Source organism: Copadichromis virginalis, linkage group LG17 (genome assembly GCF_057382275.1).
Source record: "Copadichromis virginalis isolate Kocher_CV1m ecotype Utaka linkage group LG17, C_Virginalis_male_GT1.1, whole genome shotgun sequence".
Lineage (NCBI taxonomy): Eukaryota > Metazoa > Chordata > Actinopteri > Cichliformes > Cichlidae > Copadichromis > Copadichromis virginalis.
In genome coordinates this window covers 7,282,443-7,305,722 of record NC_140634.1, presented here as the reverse complement: position 1 = coordinate 7,305,722, position 23,280 = coordinate 7,282,443, and the positions used below count along the sequence as shown (strand labels likewise).

Sequence of the window (23,280 nt, the reverse complement as noted above, 5' to 3'; positions counted from 1 at the left end):
CATCATGTTTCGTGGGGGGAAGAAAGAAAGTGGGTCCTGCTGTAGGTGAAGTGATCTAATTTTCCGCAAGAGATGCGGTGATGTTAGTGGTGTTTGGTGGGGGGAGACAAACACTTGGGTCTTTGTCTTAGTTTTTAACAACACGAGTCTCAATAAGTCTCTTCCACCTGAGTTTTGAAATGATTCCGAGTTATAATAGCTTTGACCAGGTGGCAGCGAAATGCGTAAAGACGAGATATAAACCGTTGTTATTGTCACGACGGGATGGCAGATTCCAAACAGGATTTCTTTTTTCTTTTCTTTTTTGCATGAGGGCAAAGAGTTTGTGTTTGTAAGGATCGGACATTTCACTTCTCCCCTCTTCCCTGTAGCCTTATGTGTAGACTTTACATAACGGTACAGTGAGACAGCAGCACTGAGCAAGACGGCTGAAGAGCCTCTCCGGTGAGTTTGGACTTCCTTTGTTTTTTTTGTTCTGTTTTGATTTTCATTTTCCTCTAGTGAGCCTAACATTGGTGGCTACCCTCAGAATAAAATCCCCTTTATATGATAATAGAACATAGCAGATACATTTCTTCTAAAAAAAAAAAAAACAGCCACAAAAATAAATAACCCTTGGTAAAGCGTCTTCTTCTTTGTTTTCTCGCAAGAGACACTTTTTAAAAGATCTTTTAATAGCCTATAGGTTTCCCCACGTGGACTGATTGTCGTGGTTGTTATTTTTGTGGCCATATTTTTATAATTCCAATTCAAGACACTAGATGGTGATGTGTAAGGAATAACTGGTGGATGACCATTTTTTTTATTATTATAATTTAAAGACTGACCAGAATCCAAACGTCAAACCATCTTTAAATAGAGGAGGACGTATTCATGTGATAACAGTCCTTGTCCGTGAAGCCTCTTACTCACGTCTGTGTGAGTATTCAGAATGGAGATGGACGTGTGGGTGCAGCCTTTTTGGATAGGGGGTGTGTCTTTGTGAGCACATGTGTAGTGTTCCTGTGTGCATTGCAACGCTGTATTATGAAAATGGGTCTCTATTTTTGTGGCAGTTATACAATTTTTTAAAGGGAGATTTCTATTGTGGCCCTGACAGAACGCACTGAAAATTTAGAAACAGCTACAAAATCACGGAAAAACACAACGGAAGTTAAATAAAGTACAATAGAAATAGAAAAAAACAACACAGTAGAATTTGAATGAAACACAACGGAAGTTGAATAAACAAATGGTAAGAAATGCTGCAAAAAGCGCACAAAACGCAACAGAATTCAAATAAAACACAATAGAAATAGAAAAAAACACAAGTGAAGTTTAGGAAAACAAGAGAAATACAATGAAAAATGCAGCAAAAGCTCAGAAAAAACTCAAAAAACAATCTAAGTGATTTTGGGGAGATAATTTGATGGACCAGCTGCAGAAGTGACAAGCAAACAGTAGGTAGCTAACATCAAACATGCACAATATTATATGAGTTGTGTGATTAAAACACATGTTACAAATCCAATAAGTCTTGAAGCGTTTTAAGGGGCAAACCTTTGCATGTTTTCCTTTCTTGTTATTCCCACAGCTGTTTGGTCACGTTGTCTCCACTGAAACATTTCACTTGTACTTTTTTGTGAATTTGTTTATTTTTCTCCTTCTGTTGTGTTTTTGTCAACTTCTGTTGTATTTTTTCTGTTTTCATTGTGTTTTGTATGCTTTTGTGGTCATTTTCTTTTTAAATTTCCTGATGTTTTCTTAAGTTACAGTGCATTTGACCTCTCAGGACAACCGTAGATATCCCACACTGAGACCCTCTAACACACGTCCAGCATGGTTAGGCCGGATAAAGACACAGTGTGTTAAGCAGGCTTGATGAGGAAAGTTGATTTTTTTTAAGCTTAATCGTGCATTTAATTCCACAAATGTATGTAAAAATAAACACTGAAGTGGGAGAACACTCCTTTAATGGTCATTTATATTATTGCTTTGTTTGATTGTCCACTTCTCAGTTGTCCTTTAGTGTTGTAATGGTTTTATGCCTACCTCTGTGTGTGTATGACAGCATGTTTGCATCCGTCCCAGTGTTACAATGATGGGAAGCAGTGTTTTCATTTTACGTCAGTGGAGAATAACACGCAGCAATATTCATTCCATTATTCCCCGTTCATTTTAGGAAACATTCCAAAAGCTGGATGTGCGTCTTTTGTTGTAATTGCCCTTGCCAAATAGTTTCCACTAAAGCCATCGGAGAGCCCCTCACGCAAACAGCACACATTACGGTCCTTTGACCTTCGTGATGATGAGGGACTCGCTCTCCTTCTTGACAGAATCGATGATTGGATTGTTGTCACTGCTCTGCATCTGAGCGACTTCAAAGCCTCTGGCTGGGAAGTCTAAGCAGTTTCAACGTTGACCAATGCTTGAGAGATTCCAAGGCTCACTGTGACGGAAGCCCATTATCAGAACCCATCAGGACTGCATGACCTTCAGGAAGTCTAGACGGGTGGCAGCCCTCAGCTTCCTTATTTATGTTTAAGACACGGATGGACCAGGATCTACATGTTTAAACAACAGATTCCATTGTACTATAGCCAAGACAGATGTCATAACTAGCATGCAGTTTGTACTAGCAACATTTCCTTCTTCTGTCAGCTCACGGAGAAGCAGGAAATTTGATGAGTTACAGCTTGTTCGCATATGAATGGCTGCTTAGATTAAGCAAGCAATTAAAACGCAGAGTCCAGTTCTGAAGAAATATAAATCTGACAAGTTCACAAGAAGTCAAACACATGAGATCACACTTTCACACGAATTTCTGATGTAACTTTGTGATACCAGACTTCCTGATTCATTAAGAAGGAAATCAGCTTAGTGAAGGTTGACCTCAAGTGCTTAACTGTTATATCATTGTTATATTGGCACAGACAGTGTTCACTACGGTGTTGTTCAAGGATATTTTTCGAAAGATAATTTCATTTTGGGTCTGATGATAATTTGGATTGTGCTTTCCTTTTTTGTTGTTTGCTTACTAGTGCTCTGAAATATGTTCTGATTCTGTAATCTGCTGTAGTTTCACATTGCACAAAGATGTAGTAAACCGAGGGTGCTAATTATCACGTAGTTGCCCATAACAGGTCATTTCCTTTGCACATCCAAATGCATTTCTGTGTTTGGTAAAAGATGGGAGGAATCTTTCGTCTTTTGCATTCTTGTTTTTTTAGTCATCAGCGACGCATCAGTTTTGCGTGAAAACACACATTTTTCCCCAGTGGCTATTTGAATACTTACAGTAACTCCAGCTTTGCTTTCCTCCCGTTGTTGTATACTCGTACTTTGCTTCCTGTTGAAATGTTATTTACTGCGTGAACCAGCAAAGCCAGAGAACATGCTAATCTTGAAATATAGTCGGACCATTTCCACAGCAGTCCTAAGAACCTTCTGGCTCTGTCAGCAAATGACAAAAGAGGAACCTCCTGTTTGTCCAAAAAACATAAAACATCTGATAACACGGAAACATGTCTTCCATTTCATCTTAAATTAATTATAGCTAAGACAAGTTCAAGGTAAAAATTCTCTTTGATACTTGGCTCCATTAACATTTCTCTGAGGTTTAGTGCATTCCAGGAGTTGTTGCGCGATGAGGAGATTAAATGTACTGGTGTGTCTGATTTTGCTCAACCTGCCTGCTCTGATTGTAATGAACATGACGGATAACGTTAACAGATTCTGTGCAAACAGACAGAGTGTCTGGGTCTTTTCCTACACCAGTGTAGAAGTCATCGCTAAATTTATTGGGAACAATGTTTGGCTGTGAACTAATACACATTTGGTGTAATAGCAATTACTTATACCTGAAGGATTATCTATCTATCTCAAGGCCAATTCCCTGAATACGCTGATTGTGCTCAACTGTGGGTGTAAGTGCCTGTATATGGTCGATTAACTATAGTAAATGATGATAAATGTTACTGCATCCTCTTCTTTCAGTGAAACTTGGCTTGTTGATGCTGTTTAAAAGGTTTCATTCACAGGAAACTCGTATAGCTGCTATGTAAAATAGAATATCCATTGCTGTTCTTCTAGAATGATCAATTTTTATGTATGAAATTTATCCTATTACTTAATTTTTTTTATATTACTCTCTGTAATTAGGCACAGAGAGTGAAACATCCTTCGATCACCTGTGTAATCATGCATGTCACTTCAGACATCTACGATCTTATGATGAGTTCAATCATAACTGCTTCCGCAGCCCGCTGTGCCGCTTCAGATCCGTGTCTGCTTTCACCATTTTGATTATATAGCTGCACATTGTACCAGCCAGGTGTGCCTGAAGTATGAGGGCTTTCCTTCGTCTAAAGTAAGCCAAATTCCTCAGCTTGGAGAGAGAAAAAAGAGGCTTTCTTTTGTGCCACGTCCATCTGCGATCAGGAATGATGGGGAAGGGGAAAAAAAGAAGTCTGAGTGGGGGCAGGTGTTAAAGCTGGGCAAGTGTGGTGGTGGTTGGTGATCCTGGCTGGGGTGGGGAAAAAAGAAGAAGGAATGCGGGGCTTCTGGAATGTACTGGAATGTTTAGAGCAGTCGAGGATAATTGAGTGAATCTGGAACAAGAAAAGACAAACCCAGGTCCCGCAGTGGAAGAATGTGCTTCTGGGACGTCTGAAGAAACATTCCATCCATTCAGACAGCTTCACCGGGCCCAGAACCTTCCTTAGATGGCACCGTAGGGAATACAACTCCACCAGCCCACCTCCACCCATGCACCATTCCTTCTATACATACACATTTAACAGTGAGCTTCCTTTCAAATCCTTCTTTCCCTACATATCATACAACAAACTTCTCTTTTTATATATTTATAGTCTTTCCCTTTGAGTTATGTGTGCAGTATTTGTTTCAAGTCTGCCAAGATGAAAGCAGATACACGTCTCAAGAATATCAAGTTCAAGAATGAAGGTGTGCACACGTTTCCTTCATTTCGAAATGTATTTTGACCCAAGTTGGAATGGTGTGGGAATCAAATAGATATCTGCTACTCATCTGTCTTTATGTTCCCAGTTTTATCAAGATCCACACGCTATTCTTTTTGTAGTGAAGGTCTTTTGTGAAATGTATTTCTCAGGGATACAGTTATTTTTTCATTACCAAACTTAGTGTTGAGGTCAAGGAGATTCCTTACTTTGTTGGCAGCTCCTCTTCTGACATTACACTGTGGAGCTGTTTCACCTAAAATGTGAAGATGCGGGAATACTTATTATCAATCTGTCAGTGCAATCTCATCAGTGTTGTAAAGACGCTTGTTTTTCTTCATTCAAGGCATGATGATCAACTATTTATTGCTTTTTTATTGATGACAAGTAAAGTCAAGTAAAGTTTTGTGCTTTTAATATTTCTTCCTACATTTAAATTCCAAATTAAATGCTAAATGCTCTTTTTCAGTGCAACTAACTAACCTTCACTTTCTGCTTGTTCCTTTGATAAGCACCACCAAGAGGAGTCATAAAGTAGTTACTGCAGGTTTAATATAAATATCGATTTACCACAATGAGGATCATAATCAGAGGAAATAACACCACATACAGTGGTGAACAATGACAGCATTTCCATAATTCAGTAGTTCCTAGAACCAATTTTTACGGTAATAACTTGGAGTAATCGTTTTCTGCGTCTCACGTCACTGTTACACTGTTTCTTCTATGCGTTGAGGTTTATGTTTATGGACAGCTCTCTTAAGGTCCTGCCAGTCAGGTTGATGTTTGAACACTGTAAAACCTGTCGGTCTCTCAGGTCAGCTGACCAGCTGCTCCTGGAGGTACCGAGATCCAGGAGGAAGCTCAGAGGGGACAGGGCCTTCTCTATTGTGGCTCCAAAATTATGGAATAATTTGCCCATGCATGTTAGAGAGGCCCCTTCACTGTCCACTTTTAAATCACGTCTTAAAACCCACTTTTATTCCTTGGCTTTTAACCTCAGTGAGACTTAGTTTCTTTTTTTAATGCAGTAGTTATTTAATTAATGATTTCACTCTTCTTTTATTTGTTTTTTATTTATATCTCATGTAATTTTATTTTACAGTTCCAATGTACAGCACGTTGTGTCAGCTGTGGTTGTTTTAAAGTGCTTTATAAATAAAGTTGATGATGATGATGATGATGATAATCATGTGATTCAGGTGTGTTGACCCAAGGTGAGATCTAAAACCTGCAGGACACCGGCCCTCGGGGCCTGGAATTGCCCACCCCTGGTCTAAGTATTCCATTTATTCATTTTATTATTTATTTATATTTCTATGGATGATGCACTGATCGCAGACCACTTTTAATTTCGTTGTACCTGTGACAAAGACAGTAAAGACATTCTGATTCTAATTGACCAGCCAACAGTCCACAGCATTATTTACAACCACATATGAAGGGAAATGTATGTCCTTCTATAACTGAAAAGCTACATCCGGGTAGTGTTTTGCATTTTCCTTGGCAAAAAAAAAATCTAACAAACCCTTTTTGTTTTGTTTTCTGATTTGTCCCTACAGAGATATGGAACCTGTATTTTTCCTTGTTAATGATTTGAATAGACTGTTAACTCGGGTTTTACTATCAGGTTTTGCTCTGTTGATCCAGTGGATAATGATTGAGCCATAGGCTCATGGGGTCCTGGGCTGAGCGCCTGGCTGAGGGCTGACAGACTCAGGCTACACGTCACCGAAGCGCTGTCGCTCGCCTGGAGACTGGAGCAGGGCTGATTGACACTGTGTGCAGCAGGCTACTGTAAATAAAGAATAAAAGCCCAACAAACTAACAGGGAACAAATAAGCAAGCTAGGAATTATCGAGTCAGCTGACTCTAGTATTTTTCTCTCTCATTCATTCGCCGAGTTGTCTCTCAGGGTGTTTTTTTTTTCTCCAGATTTGAACGTGCCAAGTAAAGGGAACGCAAAACATGGCTGGTTTGATGGCAGGTTTCGGTCATTACACCCACGCCGTCGTTCGGGGAATCCCTGTGTCCCTGGCCAAAGAAGCGCTGCGGAGCAGCCAGACGGAGGTGGACCTGGCCAAGGCGGTGAAGGAGCAAGAGGCTTACGTCGAGGTCCTGAGGACGAGGCTCGGGCTGGAGGTGGTCGAGCTCCCCGCGGACGAGTCGCTCCCGGACTGCGTGTTCGTGGAGGACGCGGCCGTGGTGTGCGGGGACACGGCGCTCATCACCAGACCCGGGGCTGAGAGCAGGAGAGGAGAGGTAGGGCAGTGTCAGCATGATTCAGTACGACGAAAATAAAGTTTGATGTGAAAGTGGAAAGGAAGGCGTCCTCCCGCCTCCTTTGTCCGCTGTGCTCACTTGGCATGCAGTTAAGCTGCAGGAATAAGCAGCTGGATGCACTGGCATCAAGATATACAAGTGGGTGATGAGGGTCACAGCACGTAGGTGGGTTATAAACATATATTTTTACCAGTTAATAACATCAACGAAAACGTAAGCATGAGTCAGTTTCTAATTAACTTAAATAAAATCGGATGTGTAGTATTTAATTCATCCTTAAACAAGCTTGGATTCAGATTTTGAATTTTACAGCCTGGAAAAGAGCTGCACTATTCAAAGCTATACGTGAAACCAGCTGTATGTATACTAGGCAACACATATTAACCCAGTGCACTGTGCACCAGCCTTTAAACAGGAATTATGCTCATTACTTATATGAGGCAACGCCCATATTAAAGACAATGCTGCTTTTGTTTCTAACATAGCACACTACAAAAACTATATAAAAAAGTGACAGTTTAAAAAGAACTGAGATGCTGAATGTTCATGCACTTTTAGTATGTATTGCCAACTTTAACATCATATTGTTTCTGTGGTATGGAGAGCATTAATGTCAGAGCATCCTAGAAGCCAAGTAGCTCAGATTCTGGCTGATTAGGAGTCTGATGAGATGTCAAGAGGAAGAGCAAGGGGGAGGTGAATTTAGGACTCCACAGAAATGAATCAATCAATCCATTTTTTCTGAAACAAGACAACAGTATGAGTGCACTTGGTTGCCTAGTGAGGCTGGCTGAAATGTAGGGTGTGTGTGTTTATGTGTGTGTGAATGACAATGAGGGAAATGGTAGGATGGTTTCTGTGAAAGCCCCTGTCATTTCACATCAGAGTTACTTTGCTTGGCTCACTGGTGCTAATGGTCCCCGGCCTCACTGGCGGCGGGGATATTGATTGAAAAGCTCGGCGCTGCTACCTTCAACCACCACATTTCATTTATGTTGAGCGCACTGCCCATTATATTTGCGTGAACATGTTCCAAAGCCATCAGCGCACTTTCACTGTGATACTTTATAACCTTTAAATGTGATTTTTTTTTTTCTTCTAGATTTCATACACAAAATTGCAGCGGTTTGGTGTCCAGCCTGTGTTCAGCTCATGGGAAAGTTTCATTAATTAAAAAAAAAAAGCAAAAAATTTTGGAAACTTCTGAGATATAAGAACATAAATGTTTGCAAAACAGCCACAGATGGATTCTAATGAGTAAATGACTCCTGTCTTGGGTGGAATTATAAATGACTTGGCTGAACTGGATACTTATATTCGTAATGAGATATAATTTTCAGCGCAAATGACACATCATTATGATTGTGCGAGTTAAAGCCCCGTGGGCCGTAGGATACGCTGTGAAAAATCAACAAATGGCTTTCCACACTAAAGGGAGCAGAAAAGCTTTTGTTCCACAGTTAATGTTATGTGGCAGCTTGGCAGTGAGTGATAAAGGAATGTTTCTGCTTGTTTATGTGTGCGTGCAGAGATGAGAAGCTTTTCTGTGTAATGTCATTTTGGGACTTTATATATACATGGAGCTGAACAACCGTTCCCAGTGTAATGCTCTGTTTTTAACACAGCTATAGGGTTTTAAAAAATGGACAAAATGCTCTGCTCCTTGTATCTCCTGCACACGTATCACCAAAACATGTGTCATCAGCTTGTTTTCCTGCCTTTCATTCAAACACAGTCCGGTTTTCTTCACGCTCTTATCAAAGTCAATGCTTACAGAGCTCGACTACAACATATTCATGTCTCTCCTTACCAATTATTGCTGATAATTTGCTCAGACGAGACAAGGGTTTATTGATTTTTACTTATTGAAGATGTATGAAGGAAGGCTCAGTGCAGGTTTCAGGAAAAGCCTCGTCGCCGCTCGCGATTAAGAAAGTAAGCGAGCCTCTATCATTGATTCTTTTGAAATAACCAATCAATCAATCAAAGCTTTATTCGCCACATGCAGGTTGCCCTGCAGTGAAATGGGACCCCCCCCCCCCGGGGTACACGTCCTTTGGATTGTCGAGGGAAAGCAAAACTTTGTTCCGAATGTAAAGTGTGTTGATCAAGCGCTTTAGAGAGCTCGTGTGAAATGACACGAGGAAATTAATGTGGGAATTCAAAGGTGTCACTTGCTGTGTTGTTATTATTTTAGTCTTGGTTATTGGTTTCTGGTCCATTAGATCTGCATCAAGTTTCATTTGCTCATGTTATTGCAATCCTCTTGTCACTACATGGCAGATTAACAAGTTGGTTTGTGTTATCTGACTTTTCCTCTCTGTTTTTCAGGATACTTTTTTTTGCATTTGATCAAATGCATTGTAGATTTTAAAATTGTTCAGCTCTGTAATTTCTCAAAGATTGCTAGAATCTTTTCCATTAGGCTTTTGCTTAAAAGCTTTTCTATGAGGAGAAATGTTTGTCTAAATTGATTGCATTATTGGGTACTACAGCCTGGAAGAGCCGAAGCTATTTTTCCCCTGAATGCCGAGCATTAGTATGAATGCTTAACTGACAGAATTCACTGAAAGAGGAGCTGTGGATTGTCATATGACCTTTAATTTCTTGCTTATTATGAACCCATTTATGCGTCATAATGAAAATGGCTCTGTTTTGTTGGCTTTAGTTACTCCGTGAGGAGCTGGGATGCCAAACCGTTTGTGTATAATGTCGAACATTTTCGAAAAACAGAGATGGAAAATATTTACTCAAGGTCCCCAAGAACATACGTCTGAAATACAGTTTTCAGCTTTGAATGCATTTTGTTCCCAGAAAAGTAGTAATTATAAGATTTTGCTTTGACAGCTTGCGAGCTTCCCTTTTCAGATTGCAAACAGCCACCTTGTGCTGTGTTATTACGGCAAATTGGTTAGCTTTTCGAGGCCAGTGACAAACATGAGCAGAGCTTTGTATTAAGGATGACTTTCTCTTTGTGACAGATGTTTTTATCAGGGTTTTTTTGGTAATTTTTTGTCTGTTTCTGCTATTCATTGAGTCTTTTTTTTAACCATCATTCTTGTCGCTTCACCAGAGCTGTTGCATGTAAAGTCCCATGCCACCATGGCCCACTTGGCTCATGACTGGTGTTGACCGCTTGCGAGCTGAGGACTCACACAAAGTACTGACAGCACAGCAACAACAGGAAGTCTCACTGAGCTGTGCTCTGCATGCAAAGAATGAATAACAATAAATAAGGAAAAGGAAAATACCCCCGTGACCCACTGACCACATTTCAGCCTATAATTTAATGACAAGTGAATCCAGCAGAAATGAGCGTGCTGCAGATGTGCTGTGGATGAGCCTGCATGATTGTGTTGTTGCTCCTCTCTTCAGAAGCTCTGACGCAGGTTTTGAACTGCTGGCGTCCTCGTGCCAATCAAAACTCGCATGTTTTCGCTTGCGTAAATACTTTATTGATCCTGCTTTCAGCAGCAGCTCAGGTTCATCTTTACATGGAGGACAGTTTTGCAAAGGATTTTTAAAGGGATTTTAAAGTACAAGCTTATTCAACTGAACTGAAGTTAACTTTTGGATAAAAAGGTCACAAGTTAGAAATATGTCTAGTTTGTCCCCCAAGTACAAGGTGTGATCAGTTCCATATTTGGGCTGGCTCACATTTTTTTTTTTTTTTTAAACACAGACAACAAACAACAGATAACTCATTTACAGCATAACAAAGTGTAAATAATCATGTGGGTTTAAAATTTTTTTATTTTTATTTGGTTGATTGATGGCTGCTGGAGCAAAGCGTGGCTTTTCCTGCATTTTGGGACTAAAGGCCGGCATCCAGAAAGCAGAAACTGACTGCGTAAAGGGTGTGAGTCAAACCAGCCAGCCACTCAATGTGATTAGGGATGGGTATCGAAAACCGGTTCTTGTTGAGAACCGGTTCCCACTGTTTCAATTCCTTGGAATCGTTTGCCACTTTTATAAACGATTCCCTTATCGATTCCAGTCGCCCCGAATGATGTCATCACGTTGAGTAGCGTCTTTTACCCAGTAGGAAACACGGCGCCTGAGCGGCACAAACGCTCAAAAGTTTGGTTACACTTTATGAGAAAGAATGACAACAGGGCAACGTGCAATACTTGCAAAGTAGAGATTTCATCAAAGGGAGGAAACACTACGAACATGCAAAAGCATTTGCTCAAAAAACACGCGATTGCGTTCAACGAATGTCGTGTTTTTGATCCGCTCCGGACTAGCGAAGCTCAACCCAGCAGCAGCGGTAGCGTTTCCACGTCCTCTCCCGTTAATACTGCAGGTAACTAATCAATTAGCATTGCACATTATGTTAGCGCGATTTACCTTATTACAAAACCTGCTATTACTGTGCGTTGCATTTAGATAACCGGACGATCTGATTTCCTCGTGTCAGCATTGTTCCCACATCATCATAATTAATGTTGTTCCAGGTTCAACGTTGCAAGTGACCAATCACCTTCTTGTGACGTCATTCCTTTGCGACTTCGAAATACCCGCCTTCGATTATTTCGAAATACAAGTGAAGAAGCGAAAAACCGCCGCCTGTCCGCCGAATTTGAAGTCAATTCGCCTGTCCGCCGAATTTGAAGTCAATTTAGGATACTTTCCTTTAATAAACGGTAAGCATTATACATATGTTCCTCACTTGGCTTGCTGTTTGTTTGCTAGCGATAGGCTACTTGACGACAGCATTAGCTAACCAGTGTTCCCCAACTTTTTGGGTGTTTCGTGGCCCGGGGGTTGGGTCAGGCAAAATTGCAGTAGCTTCCCTGATCATTTTACAAACATAAGTGAAGAGAATCTGGACTAAAAGGCCTAGACTTATGGTTGTGTGCTGAATCTATGAATCAAACTATCACCTGGAAACATAATTAACTGGTCCATAGCTGTGAAACTGGACATGAGTTCTTGATTCTATGGAGATTAACAGTAATCCAGAAATTTACAAATTTGTCCTGGTACATCGCGTAAATGTTGTCCCTGGGACATTGTGTAAATGTTGTCCCTGGGACATTGTGTAAATGTTGTCCCTGGGACATTGTGTAAATGTTGTCCCTGGGACATCATGTAGAAGTTGCCCTGGGACATCGTGTAAATGTTGTCCCTGGGACATCGTGTAAATGTTGTCCCTGGGACATTGTGTAATTGTTGTCCCTGGGACATCGTGTAGATGTTGTCCCTGGGACATCGTGTAAATATTGTCCCTGGGACATCGCGTAAATGTTGTCCCTGGGACATCGCGTAAATGTTGTCCCTGGGATATCGCGTAGATGTTGTCCCTGGGACATCGTGTAGATGTTGTCCCTGGGACATCGTGTGATAGCTTGTAAATAATGGAATGAAAATTATTGATTGTTATTAACTTGTGAAAAAGAAGTGTAACAAATCCACATGTTATGTTCTTACACCCTTACAGAAACTGTGACTCCTTCACAATGTCAGGTAAATGTCAACTCATGTTGAATAATCAACCAATCAAGCCTTTTATTATCACATGCAATGTTACACGTACAACTGCAATGAAAATTTCACCCCCTTCTGACCATACATATATTGCTTAAACATCACATTGGGAAGACAGGTCGGAAACAGTTAGGAAGGTCAGAAAACAATTTAATTAATAGATGAGGGGAGAGGAGGAGAAAAAAGAACTACAACCAGACAAAGCTCCTAGAAGACTGAAATGGATGATGGTTGCAGCATGCAAAAAGAAAATGATATCTGTTGACTACAGCATATGCTTTCTCACAGATTACCTTGTGGGAGTAGCTGGACCAAACTCTATTGGTATTTCAAGTTTGAAATCCCTGTTTGACCAGACTAACATTTCAGATGAGGTACCTCTTGACATAAAAATCCTTTTATGTTGTCATAAAACTAATGTTAAATTCTGCTTTAAATACACTTTATTGTACAATTTACTTAATGAATCGTATTCCTTAGTTCTGTTTTTATTTATATGTATTTATTTATTTGTTTTATAAGGTAATAGATGGCCTAATCTATTTGCAGTGTGAGGTATGTTGAAAAGCTTGTTTGATCATAATGACATAGCATGTTTACGTTTTTTGTAATGTATTTGAAAACATAGGTGTATTTATGTTATTTTTATAGAATTTCCCTCACATTTATCCAATACCAAGCCAAATCACTGGAAAAATTTTGGATGGGTCCACAAGAGCACAAAGTGCATACTTTTTGAAGGTATGACTTGGACTGTGGTAACTATGTTCTTATCACAAAGGGTTTATAAGTTGCCACTATAAACAAACAGCATTTTCCAAAATTGAAGCCTTGTCAGAAGAACCTGAAAAATACCTTTCTGAAACCTTTTCTGTGTAAAGACTTGTTCAAAAGCAATGCACACAGATTAAAACATTTCTGTCTTGGCCAACTGATAAAGAACACCAAAAATTTAGTGGTGCGTGTTGAGTCTGTGGTCTTGATTTGTTTTGTACACACTATAGAAATTAATTAATGTAAACCAAACAAACAAACATTTCTTTGTTAATCTAATTCTTTTTGTTCTTTTTTTTTTTTTTTTTTTTTCTTCGTCAATTATTAGTTTGCCCAATCTCTCATTGACGGTAAAACACAAGTGGAGGAGTACAACACTGAAATCACAAAGCTCAGGTCCCGACTTTGCCACTACTTATTTTCCTCAATAGGTAAAGATAAAATTAGCTGCCTTCTTTTTCTCTAACATTGGAAAATGTAACTTGTACTTAAACAAATTATATTTTGCAGATCGAACTAGGAAGTGCAGTCAGTGCTGGTGTGTGATTGCAGCCAAAGACCGGGTACACTATGACATGTCCTTAGCCATATAGATTGTTTATTTAATGGACTTTGTTCATTTGTTTTTTGTTTGTTTATTTCTTCTTCTTTTTTTTTTTTTTAATTCACAGGTGCAGTGCCAGAAATGTGGTGCATACAAGCACATGCGTTGTTCAAAGTCTGTTTGTGGCATCTGTATCTTCTGTGAGAGTAAGTCACAATATAACTAAACAATGTCCAAAAATGTTTAAAGTGAATTTTTTTTTCGTAATTTTGCCTTTGCACACCAGGACTGTGTAATTAAAGTGGACGTTTCAAGATCCAGTTTTTACACAAAACTATTTTAGACATAACTGTGTCGTATTGTGGGGATTTCTCTTCACAATTAAATTGATATAGTGCTGTTTATATCATTCTTCTTTATGTAACAGCACAGTGCAGCACAGCAGAGGGAAAGGAGTTGTGCAGCATAGTGGGTGGCTATACAGGAGGAGCAATAGAAGTAGCCAGTGAAGAATGTCATCAGGGAAAGCATCAGGCAGCGAATGACAAAGGAAAAGTTCCTAAGGGAGAGAACATCTGCAGCAAATCGACAAGTAACAGTGAGATAGGAAGACTGACAGTCAGAGATGAAGGTACACAGACTGAAGACAAAGAAAAAGAAACAGAAGTATACGGCACAAGTCTGAGTACAGATAATGCTGCTGCTGATGATGTTGACAGGATCGATGCAGATACAGAATTCCAAACTGATTCAGAAGGAACTAGTACAGTTTACAGAGTGCATGGTCGCTTATCTGTACCAAGCTCAAAAAAGAAAACCTACACAATAACAGAAGACGAGATCAAGCGCAGAATCAACGCAGAGAACATGTCAGTTCATGTTTTCAGAGGTTTGATTGGGGTAGATATACATTTTGTGATTTTGATGTCACCTGAAATAAATCCGGGTTACTCGTATCAATGAAGTGACAATGTGGCTGGAAATTGTGCATTTGCTGCAACATATACACAATTACACCATGTAAACAAAAGCATTTAACTTTGTGCGCGTGTGTGTGTCTCTCTCTGCTCTTTTGGTGTTTGCACTTTTTCTTTTTTAGGGCCGTAAAGCCAAACTGCCCGCAATGATTCTTGACAGGCCTAAGAAGGCCAAAACTAAAGTAACAGTGTTTAGTGTTCTGAGTGAAGAGGAGGCTGGGGAGCTAGCCCTCGGGTTTGCCGGAAGATTGGCCTGCGATGTCACAACAGACATGGTCTGTAAAGGCATCGACCATTCAAGTGCTGATATGACAAAGTAAGTTAGTAAAACAATATGAAAGTTGTATCTTTTTTGGTATTATTTGTCATTTCCCCGTATTTGGGTTATTGGTGTAACATTGTTAATCTTACTTTCTAATAACAGACAGACTCTTCTCAAAATCCAACACAATCTTAAACATGAGCTGACTGATTCCTCAACCTTCAGTTTGCTGACACACACCTTTGGCCCCGCTGCACTGGATTCTGTCATTTCATTCCTGTGTGAAAAACTTGATCTTGTCTCTTAAATAATGAAACCTTTTGTGACTTTTGTTTGTTCTGTAAATCAGAATCTTGAAAATTGTTCATTGTTGTTCTAAGTTTGTGTTAACTATTTGGCAAAAATGATTGGTTCCTAATCCAAACAGCATAATGACTGTTCTAACACATATCTTAAAAATGCTACAAAGAAAGAAAATTATCACATATGTTTCAATATGAATGTAATTGTGTCACACTCGGTTTGTAGTAACTTTCCTGTTTTATTTTGAGTTTTGGTATGTTTACACTGTTATTTTTATTTCCCGTGTGTTCGTCTTCCCTTATTAGTTTTACTGTATTTAATTAGTCTGATTTAATAACTTATAATTATTTACTTTCCAGTGTTTATATATGCTCCTCGTTTGGATTATTGTTTGTTTGAGTTCTGCCTGTCTTTTCTATTAAAGATTTGGACTTTTGGACTATTAGTGGACCTCGTAGGTTTTTATTCTGTTCAATTGGTAATTGACTGGGTTTAATTTAGTGGCCTGGAAAACAGGCCGGAGGGGTCTGGTCATTTTAACCCCCTAAGACCCGAAATCTTCCATGGCATGCATTTTTAATTTCTCTTTGATATTTGGGCCGATTGGAACCCGATGAATGTAAAAAGAAAGAATTACCAGGTTTTGTTTTTTTTTACCTAATTTTTGTTTCTGAGAAAAATGAGAGCCACATATGAGGACATTAATTTGAAATTTCGATAGAACAGTTGCAGTATAATGTCCTCATAACTGTATATCAGGCACTTGTTGATCAAGATTTAGTATTTTGGTCTAAATAACCCAAAATGTGATGTCCACATGTGTGGACGCCAGGCTGGAGTAAAGTGTTAGAGCTATTTATACCTATGTAAACTTTTATACACTGGTTTTTACCTGTCTTGTTTCAGAAAGGTTTAAAAGGGTAATGTCCACAGTTTATTTGTTTATTTATTTGTTTGAATTCAACATATTTTATTAAAGTAATTGAGCTTGAACACAGAAAAAACTGAATCAAATAATCATAAAATCAAATCACTTGCATATACTGAAGTCTAATCTACTCTGAGCTAATGCCGGTTTCCAACACTAATGATCGGGTGAAGGAGAGAGATGAGGGTGTGCACGGCCACTGGTGCTCTTATCCCTGTTCTTTGTGATACAATCCAACAGGAAAGCAGTCAAACCCTTGGACATTAGCCAAGTTAACGTTCACAAATATATACACACAGAGGAACTCTGAGCCCCAATGTCAGCATTACCTGTCACTTTTTGGACATAGAGTATCAGCTGTTGAGAATCCTGGCTCATACAAAATAGAAGTAAAAGGTTTCAACATCCAGCCTTTTTATGATTAAATACAAAGTGTAATAACAGAGTTATTGGGGTGTGATTTTGTTAATAGTTAGTCTTAAGTATAAGTTTAATAGTAATGAGTAAGAAAATATAGCCAGAATAATGGAATGAGACTAACACCTGACCTCACACTGAGATTTGGTATGAAGTGGCATGTTTGTGCTAATGCTGACATTGGGGCTCAGAGTTCCTCTGTGTGTATATATTTGTGAACGTTAACTTGGCTAATGTCCAAGGGTTTGACTGCTTTCCTGTTGGATTGTATCACAAAGAACAGGGATAAGAGCACCAGTGGCCGTGCACACCCTCATCTCTCTCCTTCACCCGATCATTAGTGTTGGAAACCGGCATTAGCTCAGAGTAGATTAGACTTCAGTATATGCAAGTGATTTGATTTTATGATTATTTGATTCAGTTTTTTCTGTGTTCAAGCTCAATTACTTTAATAAAATATGTTGAATTCAAACAAATAAATAAACAAATAAACTGTGGACATTACCCTTTTAAACCTTTCTGAAACAAGACAGGTAAAAACCAGTGTATAAAAGTTTACATAGGTATAAATAGCTCTAACACTTTACTCCAGCCTGGCGTCCACACATGTGGACATCACATTTTGGGTTATTTAGACCAAAATACTAAATCTTGATCAACAAGTGCCTGATATACAGTTATGAGGACATTATACTGCAACTGTTCTATCGAAATTTCAAATTAATGTCCTCATATGTGGCTCTCATTTTTCTCAGAAACAAAAATTAGGTAAAAAAAAACAAAACCTGGTAATTCTTTTTTACATTCATCGGGTTCCAATCGGCCCAAATATCAAAGAGAAATTAAAAATGCATGCCATGGAAGATTTCGGGTCTTAGGGGGTTAAAATGACCAGACCCCTCCGGCCTGTTTTCCAGGCCACTAAATTAAACCCAGTCAATTACCAATTGAACAGAATAAAAACCTACGAGGTCCACTAATAGTCCAAAAGTCCAAATCTTTAATAGAAAAGACAGGCAGAACTCAAACAAACAATAATCCAAACGAGGAGCATATATAAACACTGGAAAGTAAATAATTATAAGTTATTAAATCAGACTAATTAAATACAGTAAAACTAATAAGGGAAGACGAACACACGGGAAATAAAAATAACAGTGTAAACATACCAAAACTCAAAATAAAACAGGAAAGTTACTACAAACCGAGTGTGACACAATTACATTCATATTGAAACATATGTGATAATTTTCTTTCTTTGTAGCATTTTTAAGATATGTGTTAGAACAGTCATTATGCTGTTTGGATTAGGAACCAATCATTTTTGCCAAATAGTTAACACAAACTTAGAACAACAATGAACAATTTTCAAGATTCTGATTTACAGAACAAACAAAAGTCACAAAAGGTTTCATTATTTAAGAGACAAGATCAAGTTTTTCACACAGGAATGAAATGACAGAATCCAGTGCAGCGGGGCCAAAGGTGTGTGTCAGCAAACTGAAGGTTGAGGAATCAGTCAGCTCATGTTTAAGATTGTGTTGGATTTTGAGAAGAGTCTGTCTGTTATTAGAAAGTAAGATTAACAATGTTACACCAATAACCCAAATACGGGGAAATGACAAATAATACCAAAAAAGATACAACTTTCATATTGTTTTACTAACTTACTTTGTCATATCAGCACTTGAATGGTCGATGCCTTTACAGACCATGTCTGTTGTGACATCGCAGGCCAATCTTCCGGCAAACCCGAGGGCTAGCTCCCCAGCCTCCTCTTCACTCAGAACACTAAACACTGTTACTTTAGTTTTGGCCTTCTTAGGCCTGTCAAGAATCATTGCGGGCAGTTTGGCTTTACGGCCCTAAAAAAGAAAAAGTGCAAACACCAAAAGAGCAGAGAGAGACACACACACGCGCACAAAGTTAAATGCTTTTGTTTACATGGTGTAATTGTGTATATGTTGCAGCAAATGCACAATTTCCAGCCACATTGTCACTTCATTGATACGAGTAACCCGGATTTATTTCAGGTGACATCAAAATCACGAAATGTATATCTACCCCAATCAAACCTCTGAAAACATGAACTGACATGTTCTCTGCGTTGATTCTGCGCTTGATCTCGTCTTCTGTTATTGTGTAGGTTTTCTTTTTTGAGCTTGGTACAGATAAGCGACCATGCACTCTGTAAACTGTACTAGTTCCTTCTGAATCAGTTTGGAATTCTGTATCTGCATCGATCCTGTCAACATCATCAGCAGCAGCATTATCTGTACTCAGACTTGTGCCGTATACTTCTGTTTCTTTTTCTTTGTCTTCAGTCTGTGTACCTTCATCTCTGACTGTCAGTCTTCCTATCTCACTGTTACTTGTCGATTTGCTGCAGATGTTCTCTCCCTTAGGAACTTTTCCTTTGTCATTCGCTGCCTGATGCTTTCCCTGATGACATTCTTCACTGGCTACTTCTATTGCTCCTCCTGTATAGCCACCCACTATGCTGCACAACTCCTTTCCCTCTGCTGTGCTGCACTGTGCTGTTACATAAAGAAGAATGATATAAACAGCACTATATCAATTTAATTGTGAAGAGAAATCCCCACAATACGACACAGTTATGTCTAAAATAGTTTTGTGTAAAAACTGGATCTTGAAACGTCCACTTTAATTACACAGTCCTGGTGTGCAAAGGCAAAATTACGAAAAAAAAATTCACTTTAAACATTTTTGGACATTGTTTAGTTATATTGTGACTTACTCTCACAGAAGATACAGATGCCACAAACAGACTTTGAACAACGCATGTGCTTGTATGCACCACATTTCTGGCACTGCACCTGTGAATTAAAAAAAAAAAAAGAAGAAGAAATAAACAAACAAAAAACAAATGAACAAAGTCCATTAAATAAACAATCTATATGGCTAAGGACATGTCATAGTGTACCCGGTCTTTGGCTGCAATCACACACCAGCACTGACTGCACTTCCTAGTTCGATCTGCAAAATATAATTTGTTTAAGTACAAGTTACATTTTCCAATGTTAGAGAAAAAGAAGGCAGCTAATTTTATCTTTACCTATTGAGGAAAATAAGTAGTGGCAAAGTCGGGACCTGAGCTTTGTGATTTCAGTGTTGTACTCCTCCACTTGTGTTTTACCGTCAATGAGAGATTGGGCAAACTAATAATTGACGAAGAAAAAAAAAAAAAAAAAAAAGAACAAAAAGAATTAGATTAACAAAGAAATGTTTGTTTGTTTGGTTTACATTAATTAATTTCTATAGTGTGTACAAAACAAATCAAGACCACAGACTCAACACGCACCACTAAATTTTTGGTGTTCTTTATCAGTTGGCCAAGACAGAAATGTTTTAATCTGTGTGCATTGCTTTTGAACAAGTCTTTACACAGAAAAGGTTTCAGAAAGGTATTTTTCAGGTTCTTCTGACAAGGCTTCAATTTTGGAAAATGCTGTTTGTTTATAGTGGCAACTTATAAACCCTTTGTGATAAGAACATAGTTACCACAGTCCAAGTCATACCTTCAAAAAGTATGCACTTTGTGCTCTTGTGGACCCATCCAAAATTTTTCCAGTGATTTGGCTTGGTATTGGATAAATGTGAGGGAAATTCTATAAAAATAACATAAATACACCTATGTTTTCAAATACATTACAAAAAACGTAAACATGCTATGTCATTATGATCAAACAAGCTTTTCAACATACCTCACACTGCAAATAGATTAGGCCATCTATTACCTTATAAAACAAATAAATAAATACATATAAATAAAAACAGAACTAAGGAATACGATTCATTAAGTAAATTGTACAATAAAGTGTATTTAAAGCAGAATTTAACATTAGTTTTATGACAACATAAAAGGATTTTTATGTCAAGAGGTACCTCATCTGAAATGTTAGTCTGGTCAAACAGGGATTTCAAACTTGAAATACCAATAGAGTTTGGTCCAGCTACTCCCACAAGGTAATCTGTGAGAAAGCATATGCTGTAGTCAACAGATATCATTTTCTTTTTGCATGCTGCAACCATCATCCATTTCAGTCTTCTAGGAGCTTTGTCTGGTTGTAGTTCTTTTTTCTCCTCCTCTCCCCTCATCTATTAATTAAATTGTTTTCTGACCTTCCTAACTGTTTCCGACCTGTCTTCCCAATGTGATGTTTAAGCAATATATGTATGGTCAGAAGGGGGTGAAATTTTCATTGCAGTTGTACGTGTAACATTGCATGTGATAATAAAAGGCTTGATTGGTTGATTATTCAACATGAGTTGACATTTACCTGACATTGTGAAGGAGTCACAGTTTCTGTAAGGGTGTAAGAACATAACATGTGGATTTGTTACACTTCTTTTTCACAAGTTAATAACAATCAATAATTTTCATTCCATTATTTACAAGCTATCACACGATGTCCCAGGGACAACATCTACACGATGTCCCAGGGACAACATCTACGCGATATCCCAGGGACAACATTTACGCGATGTCCCAGGGACAACATTTACGCGATGTCCCAGGGACAATATTTACACGATGTCCCAGGGACAACATCTACACGATGTCCCAGGGACAACAATTACACAATGTCCCAGGGACAACATTTACACGATGTCCCAGGGACAACATTTACACGATGTCCCAGGGCAACTTCTACACGATGTCCCAGGGACAACATTTACACAATGTCCCAGGGACAACATTTACACAATGTCCCAGGGACAACATTTACACAATGTCCCAGGGACAACATTTACGCGATGTACCAGGACAAATTTGTAAATTTCTGGATTACTGTTAATCTCCATAGAATCAAGAACTCATGTCCAGTTTCACAGCTATGGACCAGTTAATTATGTTTCCAGGTGATAGTTTGATTCATAGATTCAGCACACAACCATAAGTCTAGGCCTTTTAGTCCAGATTCTCTTCACTTATGTTTGTAAAATGATCAGGGAAGCTACTGCAATTTTGCCTGACCCAACCCCCGGGCCACGAAACACCCAAAAAGTTGGGGAACACTGGTTAGCTAATGCTGTCGTCAAGTAGCCTATCGCTAGCAAACAAACAGCAAGCCAAGTGAGGAACATATGTATAATGCTTACCGTTTATTAAAGGAAAGTATCCTAAATTGACTTCAAATTCGGCGGACAGGCGAATTGACTTCAAATTCGGCGGACAGGCGGCGGTTTTTCGCTTCTTCACTTGTATTTCGAAATAATCGAAGGCGGGTATTTCGAAGTCGCAAAGGAATGACGTCACAAGAAGGTGATTGGTCACTTGCAATGTTGAACCTGGAACAACATTAATTATGATGATGTGGGAACAATGCTGACACGAGGAAATCAGATCGTCCTAGATAACCATGATGAGAGAGACAGAGTCTGGCTGGCTCAGATGCTGGCAGTTCTCACTGCAGTCTACCGGTAGCGTCTCCTTTCAGGCCAGGATAGACGAATGTCACCGAGCAGTGTCTAAGTTTGTGGTCAAAGACTTGCACCCATTTGCCACAGCAGATGCCCCCGATTTCACTTTGGTAAGTGAATGTGTTTAATTGTAGGCAGGGACATTACTGGATATTCTTGTGTAATTGCTACAGAATAATTTATGTTAAACTTTGTTATTGCTACAGGAGAATATTTATTTTATTATTTTACATATACATTTTTTTTCCTGGGGACCCTGTGACACCCCATTGAAGAGCCGTAGGCTGTGGATCTCTTAAGATCTCACTGTTGGGTTTGTAAGGCCATGTTACTCCTAAATTTCTATCTTGTTCAAAGAGAAGATATAAAACACAGTTCTAAGCTAATCGACTTTAGTGTTCTCCTTTTTTAAAAAAAAAAAGAATCGATAAGGAATCGAATCGTTAAACAGAATCGAAAATGGAATCGGAATCGTTAAAGGCTTATCAATACCCATCCCTAAATGTGATAGAGTGAGTTTGTGTTTCTTAGAGATAAGTAACAGTGATAACAAAATTAGGTCAAAGAGAAGTCAAAAGGGCAATAAAATCAGGTCGATGTGGAAATAAGAAAAGTTCTTTAACAGTTCAAAAAAAGAAATACCTGATACAAAATGTTCCTCTTTGGGGGTTCTGTCTTGTGTATGCACATATGTGATTTCATTGAGGGTACCAAAGAAAGCGTATATGTGTACCAACTTTTGTGCTGTGACCCAGACCGAACAGCAGCTGAAGAGTCAGTAGCTAGAAGCTGGAAGGAGAGGGACATGACGGCCTTAAACTTCCCATTCATGTTACAGACGTGCCCCCAAGGGGCAAACTGTCGATGAGGAGTTCTGCTGTAACATCCTGAGTTGTCCA

At 38.9% G+C, this 23,280-nt stretch overlaps 3 protein-coding genes across 6 annotated transcripts in view; 2 read left to right on the top strand and 1 right to left on the bottom strand.

The window, feature by feature from the left end:
* Positions 1–328: 328 nt before the first annotated feature.
* Positions 329–23,280, top strand: part of ddah1 (dimethylarginine dimethylaminohydrolase 1) — a 97,322-nt gene continuing 74,370 nt past the window's right edge. Inside the window, exons 1-2 of one of the 3 annotated variants that reach the window (XM_085435894.1) lie at positions 329–444; positions 6,894–7,220. In XM_085435894.1, the coding sequence (XP_085292020.1) occupies positions 6,927–7,220 (294 nt within the window). In that variant the 5' untranslated portion in view covers positions 329–444; positions 6,894–6,926. Of the gene's footprint in view, positions 445–6,690; positions 7,221–23,280 lie in introns of those variants that run through there. The other 2 variants (XM_085435893.1, XM_085435892.1) reach the window with 2 other exon arrangements.
* LOC146688916 (uncharacterized) lies at positions 11,713–16,036 on the top strand. The gene is made up of 10 exons (XM_085435888.1): positions 11,713–11,887; positions 12,685–13,105; positions 13,254–13,286; positions 13,383–13,472; positions 13,834–13,936; positions 14,016–14,068; positions 14,177–14,255; positions 14,477–14,949; positions 15,149–15,342; positions 15,451–16,036. Exons 2-10 carry the CDS (start codon positions 12,893–12,895, stop codon positions 15,593–15,595), a joined length of 1,383 nt encoding a protein of 460 aa, XP_085292014.1. The 5' UTR covers positions 11,713–11,887; positions 12,685–12,892; the 3' UTR covers positions 15,596–16,036.
* LOC146688915 (uncharacterized) lies at positions 17,914–22,305 on the bottom strand. 2 transcript variants are annotated; one of them, XM_085435890.1, is made up of 9 exons: positions 22,061–22,305; positions 20,843–21,263; positions 20,662–20,694; positions 20,476–20,565; positions 20,013–20,115; positions 19,881–19,933; positions 19,695–19,773; positions 18,608–19,473; positions 17,914–18,499 (listed from the first exon to the last, which is right to left on the bottom strand). In XM_085435890.1, exons 2-8 carry the CDS (start codon positions 21,053–21,055, stop codon positions 18,938–18,940), a joined length of 1,107 nt encoding a protein of 368 aa, XP_085292016.1. In that variant the 5' UTR covers positions 21,056–21,263; positions 22,061–22,305; the 3' UTR covers positions 17,914–18,499; positions 18,608–18,937. The 2 variants fall into 2 exon arrangements, with proteins under 2 accessions (XP_085292016.1, XP_085292017.1); XM_085435891.1 differs by having other exon boundaries at positions 18,608–18,801.